The sequence below is a fragment of the Neolamprologus multifasciatus genome, chromosome 18, assembly GCF_963576455.1.
Source record: "Neolamprologus multifasciatus chromosome 18, fNeoMul1.2, whole genome shotgun sequence".
NCBI classification, from domain to species: Eukaryota; Metazoa; Chordata; class Actinopteri; order Cichliformes; family Cichlidae; genus Neolamprologus; species Neolamprologus multifasciatus.
This window is the reverse complement of record NC_140456.1, coordinates 23023936-23049159: the sequence shown is the minus strand read 5'-3', so window position 1 is coordinate 23049159 and position 25224 is coordinate 23023936. Positions and strand designations below refer to the sequence as shown.

Below are 25224 nucleotides of genomic sequence, written 5' to 3'. Positions count from 1 at the left end.
AAGAATATCCAGCAAAAAGCAAAAATATTTCAGCCGCCACTGGAGAAGCCCGCCGCCGAGCTTTTTGACTTCAGTTGACGTCTGAAGGCAGGTACGCCAACACATGAGGCCTGAAAAACTAAAATGTGACAAAGACTGGCATTTGCTTACATGTGACCTCTGTGAAAGACAGGAACAGGGAGGCACTAGAGTGGGGACTGCTCAGTGTTGTCTGGACTTGAAAAGAGCTGATCCTAGGAATACTACAAATGAGATAAACTGTAGTGTAAAGAGTGGAGATTTCATCCACTTCCTAGGAATGATAGAGGAGAGGAAAAGGTGAAGAGGTCAAAACACTTGCAACACTTGTAGGATAGAGGACAATGTTATTGCCAGGCCAGTGCATTTTGATTTGTACCACTGAGCTTTTCTCTACACTAAAACTGCAAACTGAGTTGTGGAGTTTGCCAGACAGGAGGGTACTCTGACACCGGGATGTTGCAGGACTTTGTCTTTTTGAATGTCATTGCTGTAAATTCTGTTGAGGCCTGTGTACAGTGGGTTATAGCTTTAAACATTTCCCCTTGAATGGGTCATTTCTGAATATTAGAAACAGAAAACAAGCAGCGCTGAGCACAGTATTGAATGAGCCGTGACAGGGATTCTTATGGATCCCAGACTTTTTATATTCACCAACCTTTCATCCAAAAACTGAACTGCAATGAAATACCGTGCCTTTAAGTTTCTACACTGAAACTGCATGGCGGCGAATAACGTTTGCATCACAATTTCCATTCGCCATCTGTATTTTTAAACTCATTTTTAGCTGTAAATTTATATCTCTTCAAGCAGCCGGTCTCTCGGGATGTTGTTTATTTTATACAGTGCATTTGTACTACATGTTGTCATGATTCACTACGGCTTCTAAGAGCCGCTGGCAGCGTTTGTCGTGTTTTATTTATTCAGTGAATCACCACGAAGTCCACATTTGTACTCGATTACAGTCAACAAGTGACAAGTGTCCCTAACTTCCCATGGCTGATCTCACCTGTCCCTGCACGGTGATGTCAGCACAGCTATCCTGCTTGTTGATGTCAGTGGGTCATTCCTGTCTGGTTGAGTAACACGCCGGCCTTGCCTGGCTTCTCTGGTGAGTGTGTGTTTTTAGCTGCAGAGTGTGTGAGCGGATAGATTTAGGTGCATATGAGGCAGCAACAACTTTGTTGCTAAATGATTTACGCTATGTCAGACGCGCTATAAGCCAGAGCTGTATGTGTGTGTGCATGCAGAGCTTTATATAGCCACAGTTATCCAGGAAGAAGGAATGCCCGGGATGCCAATGACCATATTTGAACTGTGTGTCTGCTGCAGACAGACTGCACACACGGACTGCAAACCGTAACTTGCACACAGTCAACGCTCACTTCTCCCTCATCTTCAAGCTTGTGTGTGTGTTTGGTGTGTGTGCTCTGTGTTGTAGTTACACTGGATCACCACTATCAGGCAATGTAATACCTTGTCTGGTAGTGACAGTTGACTTTTCCTCACTCACAGGGAGCAAACTTCTCTCTCTCTCGCTCTCTCTTTCCAGCCCTTTCTGGTTTCTTCTCCCTGACAATCTGCTCTGCTGACCGACAACATCCACTCTGGCCCTGCGGAGGAAACTACTTCACTTCTCTTTTGTGTCGTTCTCCTTCACTTGCTCTCAGCTCATCCGTGACTTGTATACCTTCGGGATAGCGGTTAGGTAGTTGGGCAGTCACACTTTATTGCTGCGCGCGTGTATGTGTGTGTGTGTTTGAGTGCGCAGGAGTCAGTCAGTATGCCATGTCGTCCCCTGGCTCGTCGTTTGTGCAGATAAAGCATGAGGACTTGCTCTTCTATGAGAACTGCGGTGGAGGCAGCTTTGGGAGCGTCTACAGAGCTCTCTGGATATCCCAGGACAAGGAAGTGGCTGTGAAGAAGCTTCTGAAGATCGACAAAGAGGTAAAGTGGAGACACGCACAGACGTAGACCAATCACACACATAATGTACAGTAGTCATTAGGTATTTCCTCTCCTTCGTGGGACGTTACTGCTCAAAACTTCAAAAACGGTTACTTTCCACTCAATACCCAGATTTGGATCCAAAGCCCCCCCATTCCCCCACCTCCCCCTCCCTTGTTGTCTGCCATTGTACATGTGTTTATCTTAAACATACCGCTTCTCATGCCCCCTCCTCCTCCTCCCACTCTTTGTAGATATAGCAGTTGTATTTATGCCTGGACTCCCCTGTTCCTCCTATTGTATGTTAGGCCGAGGTGAATAGTACCTCGAGGCTTAATTCACTTCAGTTCAGGCCTGGGTGTGAGTCTCCACGAGTATGAGGCGGGCTGCATGATTTCCTTCCATGTTAATGATCCCGGGCTGGTAAAGGCTAATGGGTCTGTGTCAGGAAACTGAAGTTGGGGCCTGTGGGTGTATTCATTCACAGTGTCAGATTTTATATAATATAAAAGCAAGTGCACACATGCATTATAGAGAAATAAAAGGTGGTGTCACAAGTGGGCCAACTTCATAAGATTACACAGGGAAGAAATTTTGTCGGTTGAGCGACTTCTCTGACACACAAAAATACACAGAGGGTGGGCATGCATGCATAAAGCTGTCTGCATAGTTCATGTGTAAATACAAGTTGATGGATAATGTGAGAATTGCAGCTTCATGTGGAGCCTTCATGCATCGTTTTCCTGCACAAACTTATAGCCTTACAACAATAGATGAGAGTAAACCCAGAATGATGAATTTCTCTTTGGAAAAAAAAAATATTTAGAGAGAAAATATTTTGCTCAATGCTTGATTGAAGTAAATCCATTTTACTGTTAGTTTATTATGTTGCTTGGCAAAAGTTACATATTCCACACATGCAAAGATGATGATCGAGATGTTATTTCAGATTTATGGCCTGTTTACTGCTGCAGGGTGGAGGGTTTTTGTTTGGATAACTTGTGGAATGGAATAAGTTCCGACCTAAGCTCAGGAATCCCGGAGACGCAATCAGGATTAACTTTAAAATTGGTTTTAACATCTAAGTTAGCCTAACATCCTGTGATTAATGATTATTAAAAGAGTTATTAAAAGATTAAGAGTCCTGCACTGTAAAACTTAAGTTAATGACGGTGATCATACTTCTCTGCTTCTCTTTTTCTTGACCCCTCATCCAGGCTGAGATTCTCAGTGTACTGAGTCATAAGAACATCATTCAGTTTTATGGAGCCGTGCTGGAATCTCCCAACTATGGCATTGTCACAGGTCAGACTCGGAGTGTGTGTATGAGTGTGTTTTTGAAATTCATATACACTTTCAGATGTTTTTGTCAGTGTAGTTTCAATGCTTAAATTTAGACGAGATGCACAAAATGAAATGTGTGTGACTATCCTTGGGGTTCAGGTGTAATATAAGTATGAAGTCATTATTGGGTCAAGGTCTGAGGTAAGTCGTAAAAGCTACAGAATACAGTCAGGGCACACTGTGCTGCCATCTAAAACTGCACGTGTATGCGTGTGTGTGTGTATATTGGTTTAATTGGTGCGTATTTGATCCGAGGCGGAGAAAGTTACACACGCGTTAACACATGCTCTGATGGCCGGCAAGTGTTTATGTGTGTATGGTGAAATATCAGAACATACTTTGAACACTGGTTCTTGCGGTGATTCCTGGCAGGACATTTGTAACTGAGACCAGCCTGTTTGGATGTGGTTGTAATCCCGGCTGGGTTTATATGGTATAGATAAAGCACTGAAACACCACCAGCAACCTTTCTTGATGCCTAATGCTTACTGATATATCAAAAGCAAAGCAGGTATCAGCACATTTTGGTCTCTGTGTGCAGATGAAAACATTCAGGCATTCGTTTCTATTTTCACGAGGCTACAAAGGCTTGTGCTCTACTTTCTGTCTTTGATCTGACATTAAGTAGCAAAATGGAAAAATTCTCACATATTTTGGATTTAAAAGTCAGGGCAGGATGTGAAGGTTGATTTGTGCACTGCTTAACAGTGGGCTGTAGCTCTCACACATTGTAACGTATAACTTCAAGTACCAAGTTTGTTTCACTTGTTTAAATAGCAGTGAATGGTTTTGAAGATGCTGTAATATACACTACTGTAGACTTTATTATTTAAAATAATGGTTGTTGCTGATGAGATTAATGGAGGCTCTGTTTTACACTGGTGCAGAGCTATGATTTTGCTTACTAATAACTCTTGTGCTTGCCTACGATTTTGTGTCAAAAATGGCTACTGTGAAGAAGATCTGTCATTTGAATGGCTGGCTCTTTTCAAGATACTTGAAATAATTGATTATTTAACAAATAAAGACATCAGTAAATAAATAAGCCAAGCATAGTGTGTGGCAGGTATTTAGGTATAAATTAATTTTTAAATACATTTATATATTAATATTATTATATTAGACATTTGAACGAGGAAGGTCCAGGCAGCCATTTCTGAGTTAAACCCCACGACACACTGTGAATGAGGCACACGGTTATAGGATGAACTGGATTTAGATTTCTGTGGTGAATCTTTGTCCAGTCTACAATATAACGAAGATAAATAAATGATGCCGTTACCAACATTCATGCTTTTGTGTTGTGTTTGATCTGAAGTTTCATTTTATTGAAGATGAGATAATCTGGGTCATTTCGAACTCTCAGTGATACCACAGTGTTTGTTTGAGTTTGGGAAGTGAAGAAGTGTTTGGATCTGGAAATAGTTAATGACTTCTGACTTAAGAGGCGGAAAGTTCGATGTGATGTGTAGCTACACTTCTACAGAGGCGCACATCAGTTTACGGCATAGGTTACATTGTTGGGTTTCAGAGGGATTTGTAGTTACAAAGTACCTACGGCATAGATTTAACACAGAATAACTCTGCGGCTAATCTCTAGCAGCTGCATGAAGCCATCATGTCAATATGGCCCAGAATCTCTAAGGAATCTTTATATGTTTTATGCTATGAAGAATTAAGGCAGCTCTGAGATCCAACGTGGTACTGGCAATGTAACTATTAGATTGAATGTTTGGCTAATTAGGGTGACAAAAAGAGAAACTAATTCATCCAATAATAAAATTGGATTTTTTTTATTGCTTTATGAAGAAAAAGTATACATGTGTGTGTTATATAATTGTTTTTCAGGTCAAAGGTCAAACTCAGAGTGACAGACTAATATAAAAACTGTTCCCCCCCCGTTAATCAGTATACTTGTTGACTCATTTTACATGATGCATTGGTGCGCATGATTTTTCTTGTTGTTTGTCATAATGAAAATTGTTTGTGTCTGTCTGTGCTGTACTTGCAGAATATGCTAGCGCAGGGTCTCTGTATGAGTACCTCGCCAGTGAGCAGAGTGAAGAGATGGACATGAACCAGATCATGACATGGGCCATACAGATAGCCAAGGGTAATAAGGAAAAATAAAGATGATTAAAAACTGGATATGGATATAACAGGTTATATACGAGTGAAGATCTACAGTCTCTAACACACCCAATGATGTAATAAAGTCTGTCACACATTTTTAGAGATAAAAACTTTAAACATTTATTTTGATATAATTTTATAAACCATTTTAGTATTTTGCCCTTATTTTAGCTGATTTTTTGCTGAAGATCTTGTCTCACTTAACGTTTTAAGGTCAGTTCATTTAATAGATTTCTGCATTAACTGAAACTGATCAAAAACAAATGGAATTGAAACCCAAACATTGAGTATTGTTAGATAATTCCACAAAAACCAATCAAAGTGCTGTAGATGTTTGTTTGTTTTGATACAACGTTATTAATGATTGGTTTCCTCATAGGGATGCATTACCTGCATGCAGAAGCTCCAGTCAAAGTGATTCACAGGGACCTCAAGTCCCGAAATGGTAACACATAATTTAAACCCCATTCTGATTCATTTTTCTAACTTGCTTTTGGTACCAAGTGCCCAATCACGAGTCCTGAATGTCAGGTATTTTCAGTGTTGTGCACCATTAACTGGACTGTATAATGTGGTCTGTTTTTCAGTGGTAATGACAGCAGATAAAGTGCTTAAGGTTTGTACCTATAATGTATTTATCAACAAAAAAAAAAGACATACATCTTGTGCATCTTTTTAATAGCGTTTTTCTGTTGATATTTCAGATTTGTGACTTTGGAGCGTCTAAGTTTCTTTCCCATACCACCCATATGACAGTAGTGGGCACTTTTCCCTGGATGGCTCCAGAGGTCATTCAGAGCCTGCCTGTCTCTGAGACCTGTGACACTTACTCCTATGGTGTGGTGAGTTGGCAGTACTGTAGGAATATCAGTATTTTAAGATCAGGAATAAGTCTAAGAAGTAGCAGTCAGTGCTAGTGCTGTAATTTAGTGAATTACAAGTAGGAGTAGAAGTACCCCAGGGGGTACTTTTGCGGTAGTCACGGGGCATACTGACGGATGAGCGCTACTAATCCTAAGAAGCAGAAATTACAATTTAATTAAAGAAATGTGCAGACCAGAGCAGGTATAAGCAGTAAAGTTAATAGTTAAGTGATAGTAATAAACCACCGAGAGGGACTCATAAATGATTAAACTAGATAAGTGGTTAAATAAGTATAAATAAGAGAATAAATAACTGAAATGCAGTACTGTGCAAAAGCCTCAAACCAGTTCATTTCTTTCCTTCTTTGTTTTTTCTTGGAAAATGAGAAATGGGTGCAGTGATTTATTGATAGAGTATGTACCGGCAGAAACTGAGTTATGATGAGCTTGAAAGTCAATGTTTGGTATGGCCACATTTATTCTTCAACACAGCCTGAACTCTGTTAGGCAGCTCTTTTGTCATTTTTTTAAGCCGTCTTCAGGAATAGTTCTCCAGGCTTCTTCAAGGACATTCAAAGCTCTTCTTTGGTTGTTTCTGCCTTTTGTTCTGTTCCCTGTCAACATGATCCCACAAAGCTTGAATAATGTTGAGGTCCGGGCTCTTGGGAGGACAATCCATGACTGATAGTGTTTCACTGTGTGTTTTTCTATCCACCAGGTATGCTTTTATTGCATTGGCAGTATATTTGGGATCATTGTCATACTGAAAAATGAAACCGTTTCTAAACAGACACTTTCCAGATGGTATTGTGTGGTGGGTGAAAATCTGACTGTGCTTTTCTGCAGTTATAATTCCATCAGTTTTTACAAGATCCCACTGGCTAAAATGCCCAAACCATGACAGAGACTTCACTGTGTGTTAATCATGTTTATACTCACTGTTGTACCTCTATGCTGACTGAATCTCTACATACAGTTGGAACCCAAAATATCAAATGTGGATTAATCACTCCATAAAGACCCAATTCCCATGTTTTTTATCCCAGTTCTTGTGTAATTTGGCATACCTTGGCCTTTTTTCACTGCTTCCTTTCCTTTATAATGTCTTTTTGACAGCCACTCTTCCACGGAGTCCATTTCTGAGGAGGAACAGCAGATGGATCAACTGAAGGGGCCAGATATACCTCTCAAATCCTGTTTTAGGGCTTTGCTGGATTTAACTTTTTTTTTTTAAGGACATGACTTTTAGTTACTGTTCATCTGCTGTAGATAGTTTTTAGGCCTACTACTTCCTTTGTCCACCACTTGTCCAGTATTGCAACATGTTTTTTTTTTTTTAAGGATACATGTACACTATACCGAGACGTGGCAAGTTTTTGGCTAATAGCTCTCTGGGAGTCAAACATTTCATGTCTGTCAAACGGTATTTTCTTTGCTATTTTTCATAGACTCAATTTCTTCTAATTTCTTTAGTTATGTGTTTTTTTGTGACAGGGTGCTAGTAATAAAGACGCTGAAGATACTATTTAAAATTGGTTCTTCGCCCTGTTGTTATGTGTACTGGTTTAAAGCATGGTTATTAAGTTATACCATTTGCAGCTGTTAGCTAGTAGTATGGATAAAAGATTGGGATGTCCTCTTAAACAATGAGTCACGGCTAAATGGAGTAGTAGCTAAGAGGTTTGGGTGAATGGTAACATGATAACGTTGCAAGTAATCCGGTGATAACATAAAAATTTCTGGCAAATTCAAAGGTCATATTAAAATAATGCAGAAAAAACTGTAAAACTTAAGTAGAGCATACTGGCCTGAACACTAACAGTTTTTATACTCTTTCCAATAGTTTCTCACCTCACGTATCAACAGTACTGAGGCCATGTTGTTGTCACTAGTGACTGTACGCTGTTTCTTTGCATTACGCGAACCAACACCGTCTGTTCTGTGGCCAGGTGCTATGGGAGATGCTGACTCGGGAGGTTCCATTCAAAGGTTTCGAAGGGCTGCAGGTCGCATGGCTGGTGGTGGAAAAGCAAGAGGTAACCTACACGTACATACATGTGCACTTTTTTTGAACATACTGAAAGCATTTAGACCCACCAGAGTTTGAAGCAACTGGAGGCACAATGTGATGCTCTCATGGTTTCCACTGTGAGCTGGTGAGGCTAAGGCAGAGTATTTTTAGGCCTGATGTCAGTTCTCTGCTCTTGTAAGGCCTGGATACACAGCAGTGGAGCTTGGCCAGACTCCCCCTGGTTAAAGCCTTTACGAGTGAGAGAGGCAGACAGAGTAAAAGAGAGAGAGGGGAAAATAAGAGAAGACTGCAGCGGTAGGAGGGTCGATTCTTTGGGTTTATGAGTGGTAGGGGATGTTGGGTATGCTGCATCTGTGTTTCAGTTACTAAAGTGACCGAAGCCCCTGCAAGAGAAACACACACCCCCACACACATGCAAACACACCCCCACACACCCCCACGCATGCAAACACCCCCTCCCCACCCCCCCACACACACACACACACTCAACAAAACAACACAGAGAACATGATTCCTTCGTAGCTGCTGGCTCGTCTCCAAATACTCTCCCTAAATAACTCTCTCTCTCTCTTCCCCTTTCCCAGTCTCCATCTGATTTTCCCTTTCCATTGCTACACCTCTCTTCCTGACCCTTCAGTTCACCCTCTCTCCACTCTGAGTTGGTGATATTTTAGGATTAATCCCCAGGGAAACTGTTTCCATTTACCGCATTGTACTATGGAGATGTCTGGGCCTACGATGTTCAAAGGGATTGGTTTTGTAACTGCAATTTACACAGTACAAAAGAAAGATATACATGGACCCCCCTCCCCCACCATTTAGCTCATAAACACTGTGATGGATTGTAATTTGCTGAAACTTGGAATTATAAACCTAATATTGTGAACCTATAAACACGTTTTTCCTTGGTCAGCTTTTTGGCTTTTTCAACATAATACACACAGTTTTCTGCTAAAGTTAAGACATCTCTGTTCACTCATTACTCATTTCAGCTGTGCTGAAAATTTCAGTATAAGGGTGAAAGTTTTGGCACAGTCTCTTCCCCCGAGCACTTAGTCCTGGATCTTGGTATATTCTTTATTTAAACGATTTCTAATCTCTCAGCGTATAATATGGAGAAACAAGCAACACCATTTAACACATAGTAGCCAAATGACAGGATACTAAATTGAACTCTATAGCCACCAGAGCCAAGTTTGTTAAAGTTACTCCAAATCTGTGTCATCCACATAAAAGTTAAAGGAAATATTTTCTGCATTTTCTGAATAATGCTACTCAACAGGAAACAGCAGAACACTGGAGCAGTAAAAGTATATAAGCGATTGAATATGATGATGAAGAGCTGGACAAATGTATAAAGAGAGCTAAAGTGGAAAAGGTTACACTTTAGTCTGTTACCTAGTGGGATTTTTCTAAAATGCCATTTTCTGGTTTTCAGAAGAGGCAGGACTATTGCACATTTGAAGGAAGGGTGAACAATGCTGGTTAAAGGCTGAGGGCTAATGGTCCCCAGAGTTTACTTTATTATGTCAAAGGAGCAGGTGGAGGTCTTTAAAGAGGAATAATCCAGTAAAGTTTTGGCAGAGTGTTGGAGTAAAAAGAATTAGGAACCGAGACAAGATCCGTAAAGTCTCTGGTGTTTGAAAGCTATTTTTCTGACTTGATTTAGAATGAAATGTTATGCCAATTCTGATATCACCTCAGATCACACAGATCAGATCAGCCTTTGGTTAAATGCTGTGCATTTCTACTTAGCAAAGGGAAGCATCCTAACATGCTGTTATTACCATGCATTGTCATTATGGGGAAGGCATCAAATTGCAAAGCTCCATCCTTTTGTACATGCTCACAGAGCCAAATATAAGGCTGCAGACTCTCATTCTGAAGTTGTTGACGTTGAAGTAGTCAAATGGGTTGGCTGCTTGGGAAACTTTTTCAATTTTGTTTGCCTAGTTTTTAAAAATTCAAGGTGTAGTTTATATCCAAAAAGTGTTTTTGCACAATATTATGTTAAAAAATGTGATCACTTTATTATTTTCCTCTATTATACAACTGTGTAAAGTTTCATGATAATTAGTGTAAAAAAATCTCGAGTTTGGGCCAAAAGTGTGTGTTTTGCGGTCACTTTGACCTGATCACCAGATAGCTATTTACATGAATGGATGGTTGACTAAATGAAAACACTCTGGTGAGCTAAGTATAGTAATTATTTTTATATGTGTCTGTGTTATTGTGTTTGGCTATCCAGAGGCTGACCATTCCCACCAGCTGTCCAGCAAGTTTTGCAGAGCTGATGAGAAAATGTTGGCAAGCAGAACCAAAGGTAAGCTAAACTGACTCAGGACACAGTGATTGATGTGCGGAAAAAAGTTTCATATAGCGCACCGAATGCTTTCAAAGATACACGATCATATCCTGTGTGTACAAATGTATTTACAGGAGCGTCCACAGTTTAAGCAGGTGCTGGCAACCCTGGAGACCATGGCTAACGATAGCAGGCTACCGGACCAGTGTAACTCCTTCCTACACAACAAGGACCAGTGGAGGTACACACACAAAAAACACAGTCTTGTAGACATCCAAAAGAAGAGTGTAACTGCATTGTGTCAGAGGGATCTCCTGACATCTTTAAGTGCATGCTATAAAGTGTTGTTCTCTTATGAGGCTGACAAATCCACCCTCTTGAATGCGTGTGCACACGGTAGATCACAAATCCACACACGCATCAGCATGTACGCTCGCTCACATACATGTATACATACACAACTGTGTGGATACTGAAGCTCAAGGGAGAAGCTGAATGTGTGACCCTGTACTCTACTTCAGTCTATATTAAGCTCACTGGAAAGTAGCCATGGAAGAGATTCCTCTACTCCTCCACTCTGCCCTCACTCCGACATGGGGAGAAAGAGACAAGGGGTGGGGTTGGAGGTGGTGTGGGGTGGTTGAGGAGAAATCAAACTGAAGAGCTGAAGAGGAGGAGGAGAGGTTCAGGGAGGAACAGAAATGTATTGTGTGAGTGTGAAATCTAAAACACTGAGCGAGACACAAACAGCAAGGATAGAGGAAAACAAGAGTGGACAGATGAGGGGAGGTTGGGGGGTGCAGGGAAAAAGGGAGAGAGAGGTGGCCAATGGAACAGCAGGAGGAGAGAAGGTGCAAAATTCTGTGCATATTTAACATGAGTACAGGAAGGCAATCAATTCTGAGTGAAGTTTTAGGTATGGGTGGAAAAACTTGGACAAGCAGGGAGGAGAGAGCGAGTGAAGGAGGTGAAGGGGTGGGATGAATGAAAGGGGAAGTATGGAAGGAATACAGGAGGCGGTATGACTCTGCACATGTCTATATTTAGTTGCCGTGAGAGATGATTGTGTTTGTGAATGCAGGCTCATCGACAGCCAATCCAATAGTGACCTCTTGTGGCAGTGGAGAGTACTGCATCAAAAGACGACTATAAAACAATGTTGTGTTCTGCTGTAAAAACTACGCACAACTGCAAACTACTTCCTCATGAACATAAAAATATTTTAATGTTATAAAAAATTAAAGTATCAAGTGAATGTGAAATAAAATTCATGAAAGAAATGAAAATGAATTGTAGTTTCCAGTGAGTATGCCTCAGAGGTCATTGCAAAATTCAAAAAATGTTGAATTTAATTCAAAGGTAAACTTTCACATTTTGCATATTCAATATACATGAAGTGAAAAATGTCCTGCAGCTTATGAAAATCATAAATCCAGTATCTTAAATCATTAAAATATTAATTATAATGAAGTTTACGATACAGAAATGAACAGCTTTTGAATAATATGCTTATTTATGCCCTCAATATTTTGCATCAGTGTCTTAGCATGGATTCAATCAAGTGTTGGCTCTGCTGTGGTGTTATTGAGGCCCAGGTTGCTGTTTGTATTTTTGGGTCAGGAGTTTCTTGACTTCCTTTTTTCAATATTCCAGGTGCTTGATGAGGTTCAGGCCAGACAAGTTGGCCGGTCACAAACAATAACAGTAATAATAACACCGTAATAACACGGTCGGCAAACCATTCAGTCGTAGTTTTGGCACTGTGGTTGCGTACTGCTAGAGGTCCTTCTGGAAACGAACCGCTGTCTCCATAAAGTTTGTCAGCAGGTGGACGCATGAAGTGCTCTAAAATCTCTTTCTGATTGTCTCATGTTGACTTTGGACTAACATGGTGGACCAAACAATGTCACCGACACCAGTAGATGACATGGCGCCTCAAATCGTCAAAGACTACTTCAAACACCTTGGATTCTTGGCTCCTCTCCGCTCTTCTGACAGACTCTAGGAACATGATGTCCAACTAAAATGCAAAATTGAATTTCATCTGAAAAGAGGATTTTCACCGAGTTCTTTTTGTTCTTAGCCCAGTTAAGACTCTTTTGGTGTTGTCTCTCCTTTCCTGGAGACCTCTGTGCGTGGTGGCTTTGGATGCACAGAAACCAGGATCAGTCCACTCACTCTGAATCTTTCTTAAGTTTTTGACAATTTTTTAAAGGGTGCGATCATTCGTGTTGCATGTGCACCTTTTCCTACTACAATGTTCCCTTCCAGTTAATCCCATTAATAAGCTTTGATACAACACTCTGAAAGGCCAGGCTTTTCAGCAAACGCCTTCTTACCCTCTTTGTGTAAAGTGTCAGTGACCATCATACGAATGACTGCCAAGTCAGCAGTCATCTCTATGATTGTAGTTGTGTGTACTGAACTAGATCGAGAGTTGGTATAGCAATTTACTTAAAATGAAAGCATTCAAATAATCTGGGGTACTGGATTTCTGATTTTCATGACCTGTAAGTCATTAGCATCAATGTTAAAACAAAAAGATTTCAAATAATTCACTTTATGTGTATTGAATATATGATATATGACATAAATTAAAAATAAAACCTTTTTTTCATTATATACAGTTTTTTAGATGCACTAGTAGCTGTTTTTAGCAGACTACATATTAATTATTATATTCTCATTCTGAATATAGTCATTTCTCCTTTAAAATCTGGAGTTAATCACTGACCACTAATGTTTTCATATGTACAAATACTTTAGGTGTGAAATTGAGTCAACATTAGAGCGCCTCCGGAAGCTAGAGAGGGAACTTTACTCCAAGGAGAAGGAGCTAGAGGAGAGAGAGAGGAGGCTCAGACTGTGGGAAGAGAGGCTAATGGAGAGGTCCAACATGAGTCCTAGCCCCACCTCCCTACTCATGGAGCGCTCAAACATCTCACCGGTACGCAAAACTTGCCTGTATATAATTTATCTCAAACTGCCATAAACAAAATTAACTGATACCTTTTTCTTAATCTTGCCCTTGTCTCTACCAGTTCTTCACACCGATGTCCATCAGCTCCTCGGGCTCGTTCTTCCGCTCACACTCTCAGGACTCCAATAGCGCTGGGGTCAGCAGTGCTGGTGTCAGCTCTCTCCTTCGCACACTAAGCAACGGAGACACAGAGAGGGGGAGCAGTGCGGTGCTGGAGAGAGGGATGGGCTCGCTCGACAGCACGAGGCTGCACGCCATGTTCCGAGGGTTGCAGGGGAGGTTAGGGGAGGAGGACGAGGAAGAGGAGGGTACCCTAGAGGAGAAAAGCTGGGGACAGAGAGACAGAGAAGACAGTGGGAGTCTGGAGGGAGGAAGGGTGCAGGTGACACTCAGGAGTTTCCCCGGTGGCGTAGTGGAAAGGGAGGAGAGGACATGGGAGGAAGGGGACAGGGAGAGGGGAGGAATGCAAAGAAGCAGGGTGACTACTATTGTCCGAGGGTACTCGGGGGGATTTGGGGAGGCGGAAGGAGAGAGGGATATAGAGGGAGGATGGGAGATAGAAAAACTCGGCGACACGCTGGAAGAGAGAGGGATGGAGGGTGGTCTCGAAGGAGGGAGGCTCCCAACCATGTTCAAAGGTCTCCATGGGAGCATGGGGGGCTTTGGGGACATGCTGTCTTTAGATATGGATGAGATGGGGGAGATGGAGAGATTGGGTGACATGGACATGAACATGGGCAACCTGGGAATGATGAAAGTCATTGGTCACGGCGTCAGAAGTGAGCTGGGGGTCAGGGGTCGCAGGAGTGACATGGGAGTTGTAGTCCAGGATGTGAGAGGAGACGTCAGCGAGGCCATCAGCCAAAAGATCAGGGGTGAAGTGGGTGTCGTCGGTCACTCTGGGGTGCAGGTGAGCATGCGGGCATCGTCTAATCAGAACTCTGTTAAGAGCTGCAGCGTGCGGCACGGAACCAAGATCAACATGGCAACAGCAGCCATGGACATGATGGAGCTCGACTGGTCTGACAGTGATTAGATGACACCTTAGCAGAAACACGCACAGAAAACACACACAGAAATACACACCGAGGCCAAACTAGAAAGATTTTGACTTGTAAGCACATGCAGTATCTGAGCTACAGTATGTGCGATCTCCTGTTAAAAAAGAGCTGGTATACACACATTTTTTGTTAATTTGTTTTTTAATTAAATGGACGAATACTACACCCACGTGTACTGTGAAGAGGGAAGGAAGGAAAAGGCAGTTTGAGGTTGTACTGTCATGTTGTCAGATTGGCTTCACCTGTGTAATTTAATGTGCTATTAAAACTGATGCATAACATACTGTAAGAGGTACAAGTGTAACAAAATAAGACACTTGAACGCCGCTCTAATGAGGCAGCACTGTCTTTGTTTTCTTTTTTTTTCTTCTCCTGCTTATAGAGTATCTTGTAGTTTATAGATTTGATTTGTTCCAAACATGCTTTGACTTTCAGTTCTAACTGTGATCTAGTGTGTGAAGTATTGGCATTTTTCTCTGTACATTTTATCATTTTTCAATAAAAAGAAAAGAAATCTTATTATATTCCAGTCATTTTGCGCTACTAATAAGTTCAAAAGGGACATCAGGAGCACTGAGGACACACAGCATCTTCACTGAGAGCTCTTACACTTTTCACACACTGAGTAGAAGAGCCACCCCGGCCAGGACCCATTTGGCAGGTCGCTCCCTGGTTTTTAGACTGAAAGTCCAAACATACGTGGGTCCTCTGATCTTGGTCTTGTAGAGGGGACACTCGTAGATATTCCTGGTTTCCTGACGGTCACTGGGTACAGCTCGAACTGAGATAACAGGCATGGCTGGGGTCAGTTCCTTTAAACGAGCCTCAGTTATCACTCCGGTCTGAGTGTCCCATCTTGCACCTGTAGTCGGGCGTAGGTGAAGAAGAGAGAAGACTTAAAACACTTTTGGGGATTTTTATGCCCCATTAACTCTCCTAGCTGCTGTTCAAGGCCATATCTGCTGCTCATCCTGAGAAGTAAGTCTGTTTTTTGCAGAGTATCATGATGTTGCAGTGAAGTTTTTACTTAAATGTGTCAATTAATCATTATATTCTTATTCTATCTAGAAGTTATAAGCACAAAATTGCTTTATAGAGTCCCAGTGATCTCTGATCATCAAATTCCAATCATTAAACCTTGAGCCCAAGTGAACGGTTTATGCTAAACTTAATGAAATTCCCTCAAGCTACTTTGAGATATCGTGACAACAGGACAGACAGACAACTGGAAAACTGTCCCCAGTGCAAAGGTACATATACACAGTTAAATGTATGATTTTATTTGAACTAAAACACAGACAAGGAGAATTATGCACAAAGAAGTGGCCTGTGGCTCTGCAAGCTGCACCACAATAAACAGAAAATAAGTGGCAGTGTTTCTACCTTCCATATAAAGTCCATACACATATGCACCCTCCCTGGCCGGTTGGTTGAACTCTTCTTTAAACTTCTTGGTCACATCCACTGTCAGATTCACTTTATCAAGAGGCCACTCATTCTTACGTGCCAGAGACTGCATCACAGCTGGAATGCAAGGACACGATGAAATAACTAAGAATTGGTTAGAAGTCAGTGTATTAGTACAATTTTTCTATATGCTGTAAATGAATTTTACCAGTGAGGAAGGACTGTGGGTTGAACAGCCCAGATACCCAGACAACACTGGGCAGAGACAGGTCCTGAGTCCAGCTGTCAAGTTCTTTGCAACGCTGCATCACGTCGTTATACCTGACATCAAATGAAAAGAAATAGACCGAGACAGCTGTTTGGATGATGTCAGTCATGTGGAAACTATATAGGGCACTGTAACTCAACTCTTCACTATACGAAATGTATAACAGTACAATACCTTGGCTTATTTGATTCCCTTGCACATTATGCAAAATTGCATCAGCTGAAATTAAATGCAGAGTCTTATATAAGATTTGGGAAATCCATCCCCTGGAGAAAGAAAAACACACCATATTGCCAGGCTGTAAGTTGAGGGGTAGGCAAGCTTGGTCCAGCTATCTGGGACGTTGTCAAAGAACAAGGCTGCCTGTAGCTTCTCCATCTCAGAGGACATGGCCAGTTCACCCTTTGAGAGAGCAACAGTATAATCGCACAGATCAGAATTTATGCATGTAGTAATTTAACATCAGTGAGACATTAACACGTGACCTCTAAAGCAGCAGTGTAAATAATGTCAGAAACTCAGCTGAACACATTTTTGCATAAAGAATAAAAGCTTCTCTGATTTCTCCTGATGCTTCTTTTCATCCTTACATCATTTGTTTGACACACACTCTGCTGTGATGACAGTCTGTGCTGTGATGGCTTCTGTGTTTATATATTATCCAGACTAGTTTTCTACTTCTACTGTAAATATCCATTCAAACACACAAAGGTGTCAAGCATACCTTGAGTCCAAGGTCAAGCTCCTTCAGCGAGCGGCGTATCTCATAAATGAGTGTGTTCATGCGCTCACATTCCTGGAAGCACACCAGGATGTATGGCGATCGTTCAGCTGTCTTGGAAGTGATGTCGGTCATGTTGTACACCTCTGGCAGCTTTTCCAGAACTTCATCTAAAATTGATTTCACCTGGATGTGTGTAGAGCAAGTATATAGTCAGTCCACGATGTTGGATTTAATGGTTTGCTCATTTCTATCTTGGTTCTCCTAGAGCTAACTGTGTTCCTACTGTGAATAATTTAAACATTAGAGGAGTGAATGTATCTGTTTCTGTACTTTTTATCTGTTTTATGACTTCACTGGTCACTGGTTTTGATCTATAATTGTCTTTTTACACCTTCCAAGAAAACCCCCCTGTACATCTACCTTCTCTTCTAGTGTTTGTGAGGCTCCTTCTCCAATCACAACATCAGGGGACTGCAGCTCCAGCAGAGTGTGAAAAAGGTTATCTGATGTCACTGTCAGGAACTCAATTTCTGCATTGGGATGTAACCCATAGTGCACTGGGCTCTCATGGGGCAGCATCTCATCTATGAAATCATGGTAGCCCTGGAGATGTAGAGTAACATATTCATTTAATGAGCTGTACAGTCAGAATTATTTAGTATGAAAACTGGCCTTTAATATTCATTTACATGACAATTTTTTTTCAGGGTTTAAGGTACAATAGTGTAAAGTAAACTTTAATAAAAAACTACTGGATTTAATTTACCTGATAATCCAGGTTGGAGGGAATGACAAATCCCGGTGCCAAGGCAAGCTTCCGGTCAAACTAGGAGATACAAAACAGAGAGAAGTATTGTTAGCTGTAGGACTCACATACTATACAAAACATAAAATTATTCCAAACCCAGGCGGCAAAATTCCCTCGGTCTGGTGGAACTGGTTGCCAGGAACTCATGCCAGTATTTTTTTTTAGCTTTTATGGACAGTCTATAGTAAAAAAAAGTAGTCAATCTGCTCTAACTGGAGCTGATTTTCATCCCAAAATGGCCCAAGTCTGCACAAGAAGAGCAGTTACATTTGGCTACCATATAATGCCTGCGGAGAAGCCTGTGCTTTTTCTGCAGAACACAGCCGGGTTTGCTGGCACACTACGTCCGTGTTTTCTTTTACTGTCACACACACAAACCTGGTTGGGCTGCATGTATTCTTCCAGATAAGTTCTGCAGAGGCGTCTGTCCCAGTCATCAGTGATGTGTCCTCCATACATGATTTCCCCAAACAAATACCTCAGGTCCTCCCATGGCACCTGTGTCATCATAATTATAAAAATCACTGCCAAGGCAATCACAACCCTAATTGTCCTGTGGCACCGTCACTCGCAGCACCACTGACAACCTCATACATCAGTGTTTCGGTCATCCAGTTATACACCATGCTTCCTATCCACAACAACAACAAAACCCACCTGTGCATTAGCCTCCAGGTAATTGTAAAGGACATTAACTGATATAGTCAGATCTCCAGTGCTGAATGGATACTTTCTGTTCCAACCCTGGGGCCCAAACTTCCTCCTCTCCGCCACACAGGCATGAAAGTAACAGAGAGAAAACAGGATGGTCTTAAACTCCTGCTCACGGCTGCACTGATCCAGGATATCCTGGAGAGAAGGCAAAGCAATAAGTGAATTGATAAATAAATCAAAACAAATGCACAAAGAACACAAGGAAAGAAAAAAAAATCACCTGGTCAAAGTTATCCAGAGCAGCATGTAGATTAGCATGCATGCCTGTAGGAGGTTCATTGGTGATCTTTATAGCATTTTCCAGAATTCCCTGAGTAAAAAAACATAAATCAAACTTTGATGTCACTATTAAAGTGTTCAACTGTAATTCAGTGAATGCAATGCTGGTATAGGTTAAGACAGCTGGGAGAATAAATTCCTTATGTAGATGTTACATTAAAGTGTTAAAGTGAGACAAAGTGTGACTTTTCTTGCATGCTTGCTGAATCTTTACCTGTGGGATAATGTGTTCTTGGGGCGTAGATGCCGGCTCGGCGCTCATAAACACTCTGTAGTCTGGATGGCTGTCTTCACAGCAGCGCTCCAGGAGCTTCTCAAGCGCACCCAGCCAGCGAGCAACCAGATGGATGTTCTGCAGGGAAATGGAAACACATAATCAAAGCTCAATAACTGTAGCATACTCCACAGGCACTGCCATGCTGATTTCTTTTTCAGATTCTCCCCATTCTAACATAAGAAAATATTTTTTGTCTATTAAAGTAGTTCAAATAATCTTTCTTTTAACTGGACCTGCAATATAACCCAGTGACCCTCCTTAGCGGCCTTTTCCATGGCGAGTTCAGCCACAGTTTCCTGTCCTTGACCCAGGGAGACATTGTGAAGCTTCCCAAGGTCAATAGTGAAACCCAGCTTCCTTCCTGGGAAAACAAAGGACTGTTTTTTTATGTGCTAACACTCTTTTAGGTTGTCACTGAATTGTAAAGCAATGGCTGGACACTTAAATTATTAATAAATCAACACATTACAGTATGCGATCAGGCAGTTGTGTTTGGATGCATGCAGCTTTCTGAACAGTACCCAGCGATTCGACATCTTTCAGTGGGTCCACTCCTGGGGAGAGGATGAAGAAAATAGGGGAGGAAGGACCACTTTCTCTAAAGGACTTCGCAAATTCAGTCTTTCGTCCCTCTGTATACTTCACACCGAGCTTCTCTTCAACAAAGTTCCTAGAGTCGGGTTATATTGACATAAACGAATGAACAAACACAGCTTTTAATAGTCCTTATATGGAAATACACTTAAAAAATAGAAAAGACAAAAACACAGTTAAACAAGCAGGAAAACAAATCCTCATCACCTTAGAGCATAGGTCATACGGTCAGGCCTCAGGGCTCTCATCATGATCAGTTTCTGCAGCGAGCTTTTTCCCTTCCACTCCTGAGGAAACTTCTCCTTCTCAGGACACTCTGACTCCACCAGCTTCTTCCAGCGCTTGGGTGAACCTTCAATATCCCGATCCAGACCACGAAACTCATCAGTGAAACTCATAACCTGGACCGATACAAGAGAGAGAGCAGTTTTTGATTTGCATTGCAATTCAAATGCCAACAAAAATGTACATGTATGTGCCTGTGAACCTTGATGGCGCTCCAGGCCGAGTTGGAAAGAAAGTCTAGGGGGCTGATGTAGCTGTGGTCAATGTTAAACCGCAGCAAGAAGTCCAACTCTCTCACAACTATCTCCTTACTCATCAGGAGCAACTGAAATAGGGAGAACACAGTCAGGGACAAACACAGTCTTTGTCTAACTTCCACAAACACAAACACACACCTGGAAGGCCAGCTGTGCTGTAAAGGTGAGCTTGTCTCTCTCAAATAGTCCCCTGCTGATATAGTTGAAGGTGGAGTATGTAACACAGTCTATGAGCGTGTTTACTCTGCTCTTTACGTCGTCACAGGCTTCTGCCAGCTCCACTGCTTTGTGGAAAACAACGTTAAAGGCCTGAGAACAAAAGGACAAATCAATTCGTAGGATGTATTTGTTTGCTGCATAATTTCACATAAATTTGGATAAATTTAGATAACATAAGATGTAAAATTTTACATCTTATGTTAAATTCAGTTGTTGGCTCCTAGGTTGTGGTCAGGGCCTATATTTGCTTCTGGTTACCTTGAGGCTGAACTGGTACATGGGGTTGATCTTGTTAAGATCATTCATGATAAAGTAGAGCAGAGAAGCTCTGACAGCAACAGGGCGATAGTGCTCTCTGGCCTCGTTTATCTTTACTTCATTAACTTTTGCTTCCAGAACCTGCGAATGAGAGATGACAGAAAAAATATGAAAGGGAGTAAAAAGTAGGTTAACTTACTCTAATATTCCAATTATGTTACTGCAACAATGCAGATATGTAACCCGATACCTTCATCTCAATCTCAGCAGCAGTGTGCTTTGTGGTCTCAAGCTTCTCCACCAGCACATTGTCACCAAGGAAGTTACTCTCTGCAGCAGACAGCCGGGTTAGCAGCTCGTCCTCCAGAAGCTTCAGCTCAATCTTAAACATGTTCTGCTGCTTTGTCAGTTCACTCTGTAGGAAGACGATGCAAATATATAAAAAGAAGCATAAATGGAACCAGAATGATGAATTACATATACTAGACTTTAGCAAGAAAACCAAAACCTGCAACAAGGATGAAATAATGCCAGCTGGCCTCATTAAACGATGAACTCCAACATGCACTGGGACAGCTAAATACCAAACAGCAAATCGAGTTCAGGTAACCCGGGTCTTGTACAGAAGAGAGGAAGGAATTAAGTGGGAGATTGCATGCTGCCCCCTTGTGAAGCAAAAGGCAGTGGTTGGGGAGAGGGAGGCCTTAACATTTCTTAAACTCTTAGACTGCCGGTCTCGGACCCGGACAGGCGGTAAAAAAAGGACAGACTCATCAACAGAGAACTCCATCAACAGTTCCACTCTACCTTAAGCTGCTCAAGGTCTGGCCTCTCTTGATTCACCACCTGGGCCAGGAGCTGATCCTCCAATCCATCTCTGGTCACTGTGAAATTAATGAGGGTGGTCTGGGCTTGAATCTCTGGCTTATAGTGAGGACTAGCCAGCTTAGTGTGGAGAATCAGTCTGAAGGCTGGGTGGAAGAAACACTCTTTGTCTCCAACCTTTATACAACTGTAGCAGCGTAGTAGCAAGGAAGAAGAAGAGAGTAGAGCATGATAAAATGAGTGAACCCAGTGTCATATGAATGATCTTCGATACATGGAAAAGTGGCATTGATGAGCAAGTTGTGGATAAGTGATGAGATCCTTACTTCCTTATACCCCACCCCTACCCCTTTCCCTCCTTTCCACCTTACCCACTTCTCCCTATACCTCCTTAGACGCCCCCACCCACCCTTCAAATTATCCTCTCTCTTTACCCACTCTCTACCATCCCACCCCACCAGCCTCCTAACCATTTTCTCCTTCTGAATTTACCCACTTCTTCTTCCTTCTGATCCATAACCTTTATACCACCTTGTCTGCTTTCAACGCATAAACATGTATTGAAAGGTTCACAAAACCCTACAGACAGGACTGAACATAGATCAATATGTTTCTGATGAAACACATCAGCTCTGTTCATGTGTTCATTCTTAAAAAAATATGTGAAAATTGATTGAATTCTCCTGGAGTCTTACAGTTTTTTTTCTAGGTTATGTTTAATCTATAACAACATCTTTTTTTGTACTTTACTGGCAGATTTTGTTTTTACAGGGCTTTTGTTTTTCTGTGTCCTTATCTGCTACTATCTGCCCTGATGGCTAGGTGAGTACTTAACCAAGTAATGCAGTAATTCTTCAAGGAAAAAGCTTTCCCTTAAATTGGGCTTCATTCACTAATATCTGTGTGGAAATGTTGTTACCCTGAACCCAAAATAACTGCATATACAAATTTAGTCCAGTTCTTAAAGCATCTGCAGAAAGGAGAAAAACTCAATCACAGCAATTCTGTGTGTTACCTGCCCTTCTTGATTGTGTGTCGACCCAAAAGGGGGTCAATGACGGGGTCAATCGTCTCCTCGAGGTTCTCGATGAGGACAGTGTCCCCTGCCACTACAGCCTGTTCAATAACATCTACATATCTGTAACAACATTTAAGATTAATTGATAAAAACTGTAGAAATTGTAGCACTGTTATTATTTCTGAATTGCTACTAAACAAATTTACACATCCTCGAGGCCTCAAGCAAGCATCAACAAATAAAACGCTCACCCTCTCTGACCCAGACTGACAACCTTGAGGCCGTTACCATAGCGACTCTTAATCCATTTGATGCCCTGCAGCTGAGGGTCGATAAGGAGAGGCCAGCGCTCACCTGCAACAATAAACTCCTTATTTATACACAGAGATGTGCTAAGAAGAAAACTTAGTAACGTAGCGTTTGTAATGTTTCTTATAAAAAGCCAGTTACACTAAGTGAAAAACTCCACTCACAGTTAGTAAGTATGGTGGCATTCTGGGTAGACATTTTGTCTCCGGGTAAGCCTTCATTGTTCCACTGGGCAACCATTGCATCATCAGTTAACATCAACACTGGATCTAAGCCCTCCGTCATGGGAATGGACATCTGATAGAAACAGTGGTGTGTGTTCATAGAGAAATAAGACACAATCTGTTGTGGAACGGCAAAGATACCGGAGGGAATAACTGCATTTGCAGAAGAAAACTAAAGGAAATATCTCAGTGTTTTAAGATTTTAACCTTCTGGCTGTGTAGGAACGGCATCCAGAGGTTGTCCAGCAGCTCTTTCCTGTACTTCTTTGAGAAGGATCCGGCATAAGAGATGAAGGCTGCGGTTAGAAGGACGTCCCCACAAAGCGTTTCCTCCTGCTCATGGTACTGAGCCACTGAGTGAGCCCAGCGCACGTTCTCACTCTGAAAAACACGCACAGACACAGCTGCTCTGTGTAACACTCAGACAGCTTTTTAAAATGGTCTTGAGCAATAGTTCCCCAGGATTTCTGAAGGTCTTTCAAATTTTTTCTTTGGACATTGGCTGCTTTTGAATCCTTAGGCTTGTTGTTACTAGCAGCCTGCAAAAACACATAATTTGTTTTTATGTCTTCAGTTAAATCTACCAAAAATGCAAAGATAACACAGTTTGACAGGAATAAAATAGTATTAGAGCTATTAGCCCCAAAAACTGGCAGCAGCATGGTGTGTAGTGTGTCCCTAAAACATTTGAGGGAAACCTGGCAAGTGGAGGGCAAAAGAAGTGGCAGGCATTAAAAAACAATCTAACGCAAATGAACAGTATCTGAACAGTGTCCTCAAGAAATAAGAAAAAATTTAACAAAGACACAAAACACAGAAACAATGACACATGATCCGAGAGATGCATCTAGCCCTTAAATTAACTGTTCCTTGAAGCGTATTCAGAAATAGTCTCAGTGGAGGGGTCGCTCAGACTAAGAAGTTTCCCTTATTAAAGAGGGGAAACTGGGGGAAAAGACTGAGGTATGCCAAATACATAAGAACTGGACTGAAAATCAGTGACAACAGGTCTGATGGAGTGATGAATACAAATGTCACATTTGTGGTTCAAATGATTACTTAATTCCTCAGCGTGACAATGATCCTCAATGCACTTCATATGCAGTAAAAGCATAAATGGATAGAAAAACGCACAATTAACACTATCAGAGCCCGGACATCAACATTATTGAAGCAGTGTGGGATCATGTGGACAGACAGGAACAAGAGTCAGCCAACATTCAAAGAAGAGCTTTCAATGTCCTTCAAGATGCCTGGAGAGTTTTTCCTGAAGACTACTGGATTTTTTTTTGAGAGATTACAAGAAAGCTTTCCTACGGGAGTTCGGGCTGTGTTGCAGATAATAAAGGTGGTCATAGCATATAACAACTGTACAAAGTCTGTTTTTGCCTATATTGTATTTACATGTAAGTAAGCACATTTTTAAGTAAATCACTGAATCTATTTCCCTTTTTCCCAGCAGAATATAAAGAAATGAGAGGTGGCTTAAGACTTCTGCTGCACAGCACTGTATACTTACCTCTAGTCCTTTGACCAGCCGATTAGCTAGCTCTATTGTCTTGTTTGTGCGGTTGACCTCTTCCTGAAAGCGAAGTTTCTCTGATGTTGCCTTCTCAAAAGCTATTTTCAGAGTTTCCAGACTGCTATCCAGCTCCTGAGAAAGGAGAAAAAGGAACAGATGAAAATATTATGAATGCTGGCATTTGCAAATAACTAATTAATTTTGTTGTCAAGCACCAAATAATCCAATCTGTCCAATTTAAACAGACATACAGCTAGTTTTTTCCGCAGGGCGTCTAGCTTCTCAGCAGCCTCAGCCAAATCAGCGTTAGCCTGAGTCAGACACATTCTCTTCATCTCTACCTCGCAGAGCACCTGGAAACAAGAACATCCTTACAGCTGAAACTAAAGTATAGTATAACCTTTGTTATAAGGAACATGATCCAAAATAACAAACAGCTTGTCTTAATCAACATATTCATCAAATATTCTTCATATAATCCTATAATAAAGAAATAAGAGAAGAGATGAACTTACAAAAATCTATCCAAGGCAGCACAAGTTTTGGGGAAAAA

The 25224-nt window shown here is 41.5% G+C and overlaps 2 protein-coding genes across 2 annotated transcripts in view; one reads left to right on the top strand and one right to left on the bottom strand.

Annotated features, from left to right (window-relative positions):
• The first annotated feature begins 21 nt into the window (after positions 1-21).
• Positions 22-15202, top strand: LOC146497928 (uncharacterized). Its single transcript, XM_085140432.1, has 11 exons — positions 22-1965; positions 3183-3270; positions 5321-5422; positions 5822-5887; positions 6030-6058; positions 6147-6284; positions 8255-8341; positions 10586-10660; positions 10777-10883; positions 13409-13589; positions 13684-15202. Exons 1-11 carry the CDS (start codon positions 1807-1809, stop codon positions 14656-14658), a joined length of 2007 nt encoding a protein of 668 aa, XP_084996558.1. The 5' UTR covers positions 22-1806; the 3' UTR covers positions 14659-15202.
• dnah9l (dynein, axonemal, heavy polypeptide 9 like) overlaps positions 15036-25224 on the bottom strand; it is a 39099-nt gene continuing 28910 nt past the window's right edge. The window contains exons 68-92 of the mRNA XM_085140433.1: positions 24923-25024; positions 24669-24803; positions 23357-23530; positions 23090-23222; positions 22868-22970; positions 22614-22736; positions 21581-21785; positions 21024-21188; positions 20774-20914; positions 20435-20605; positions 20242-20364; positions 19962-20155; positions 19682-19830; positions 19394-19521; positions 19098-19235; positions 18825-18914; positions 18548-18739; positions 18269-18388; positions 17849-17908; positions 17503-17685; positions 17083-17265; positions 16645-16760; positions 16299-16411; positions 16067-16207; positions 15036-15545 (exon numbers count right to left, since the gene is read on the bottom strand). Of these exons, the coding sequence (XP_084996559.1) occupies positions 15298-15545; positions 16067-16207; positions 16299-16411; positions 16645-16760; positions 17083-17265; positions 17503-17685; positions 17849-17908; positions 18269-18388; positions 18548-18739; positions 18825-18914; positions 19098-19235; positions 19394-19521; positions 19682-19830; positions 19962-20155; positions 20242-20364; positions 20435-20605; positions 20774-20914; positions 21024-21188; positions 21581-21785; positions 22614-22736; positions 22868-22970; positions 23090-23222; positions 23357-23530; positions 24669-24803; positions 24923-25024 (3630 nt within the window). The 3' untranslated portion in view covers positions 15036-15297. The remainder of the gene's footprint in view (positions 15546-16066; positions 16208-16298; positions 16412-16644; positions 16761-17082; positions 17266-17502; positions 17686-17848; positions 17909-18268; positions 18389-18547; positions 18740-18824; positions 18915-19097; positions 19236-19393; positions 19522-19681; positions 19831-19961; positions 20156-20241; positions 20365-20434; positions 20606-20773; positions 20915-21023; positions 21189-21580; positions 21786-22613; positions 22737-22867; positions 22971-23089; positions 23223-23356; positions 23531-24668; positions 24804-24922; positions 25025-25224) is intronic.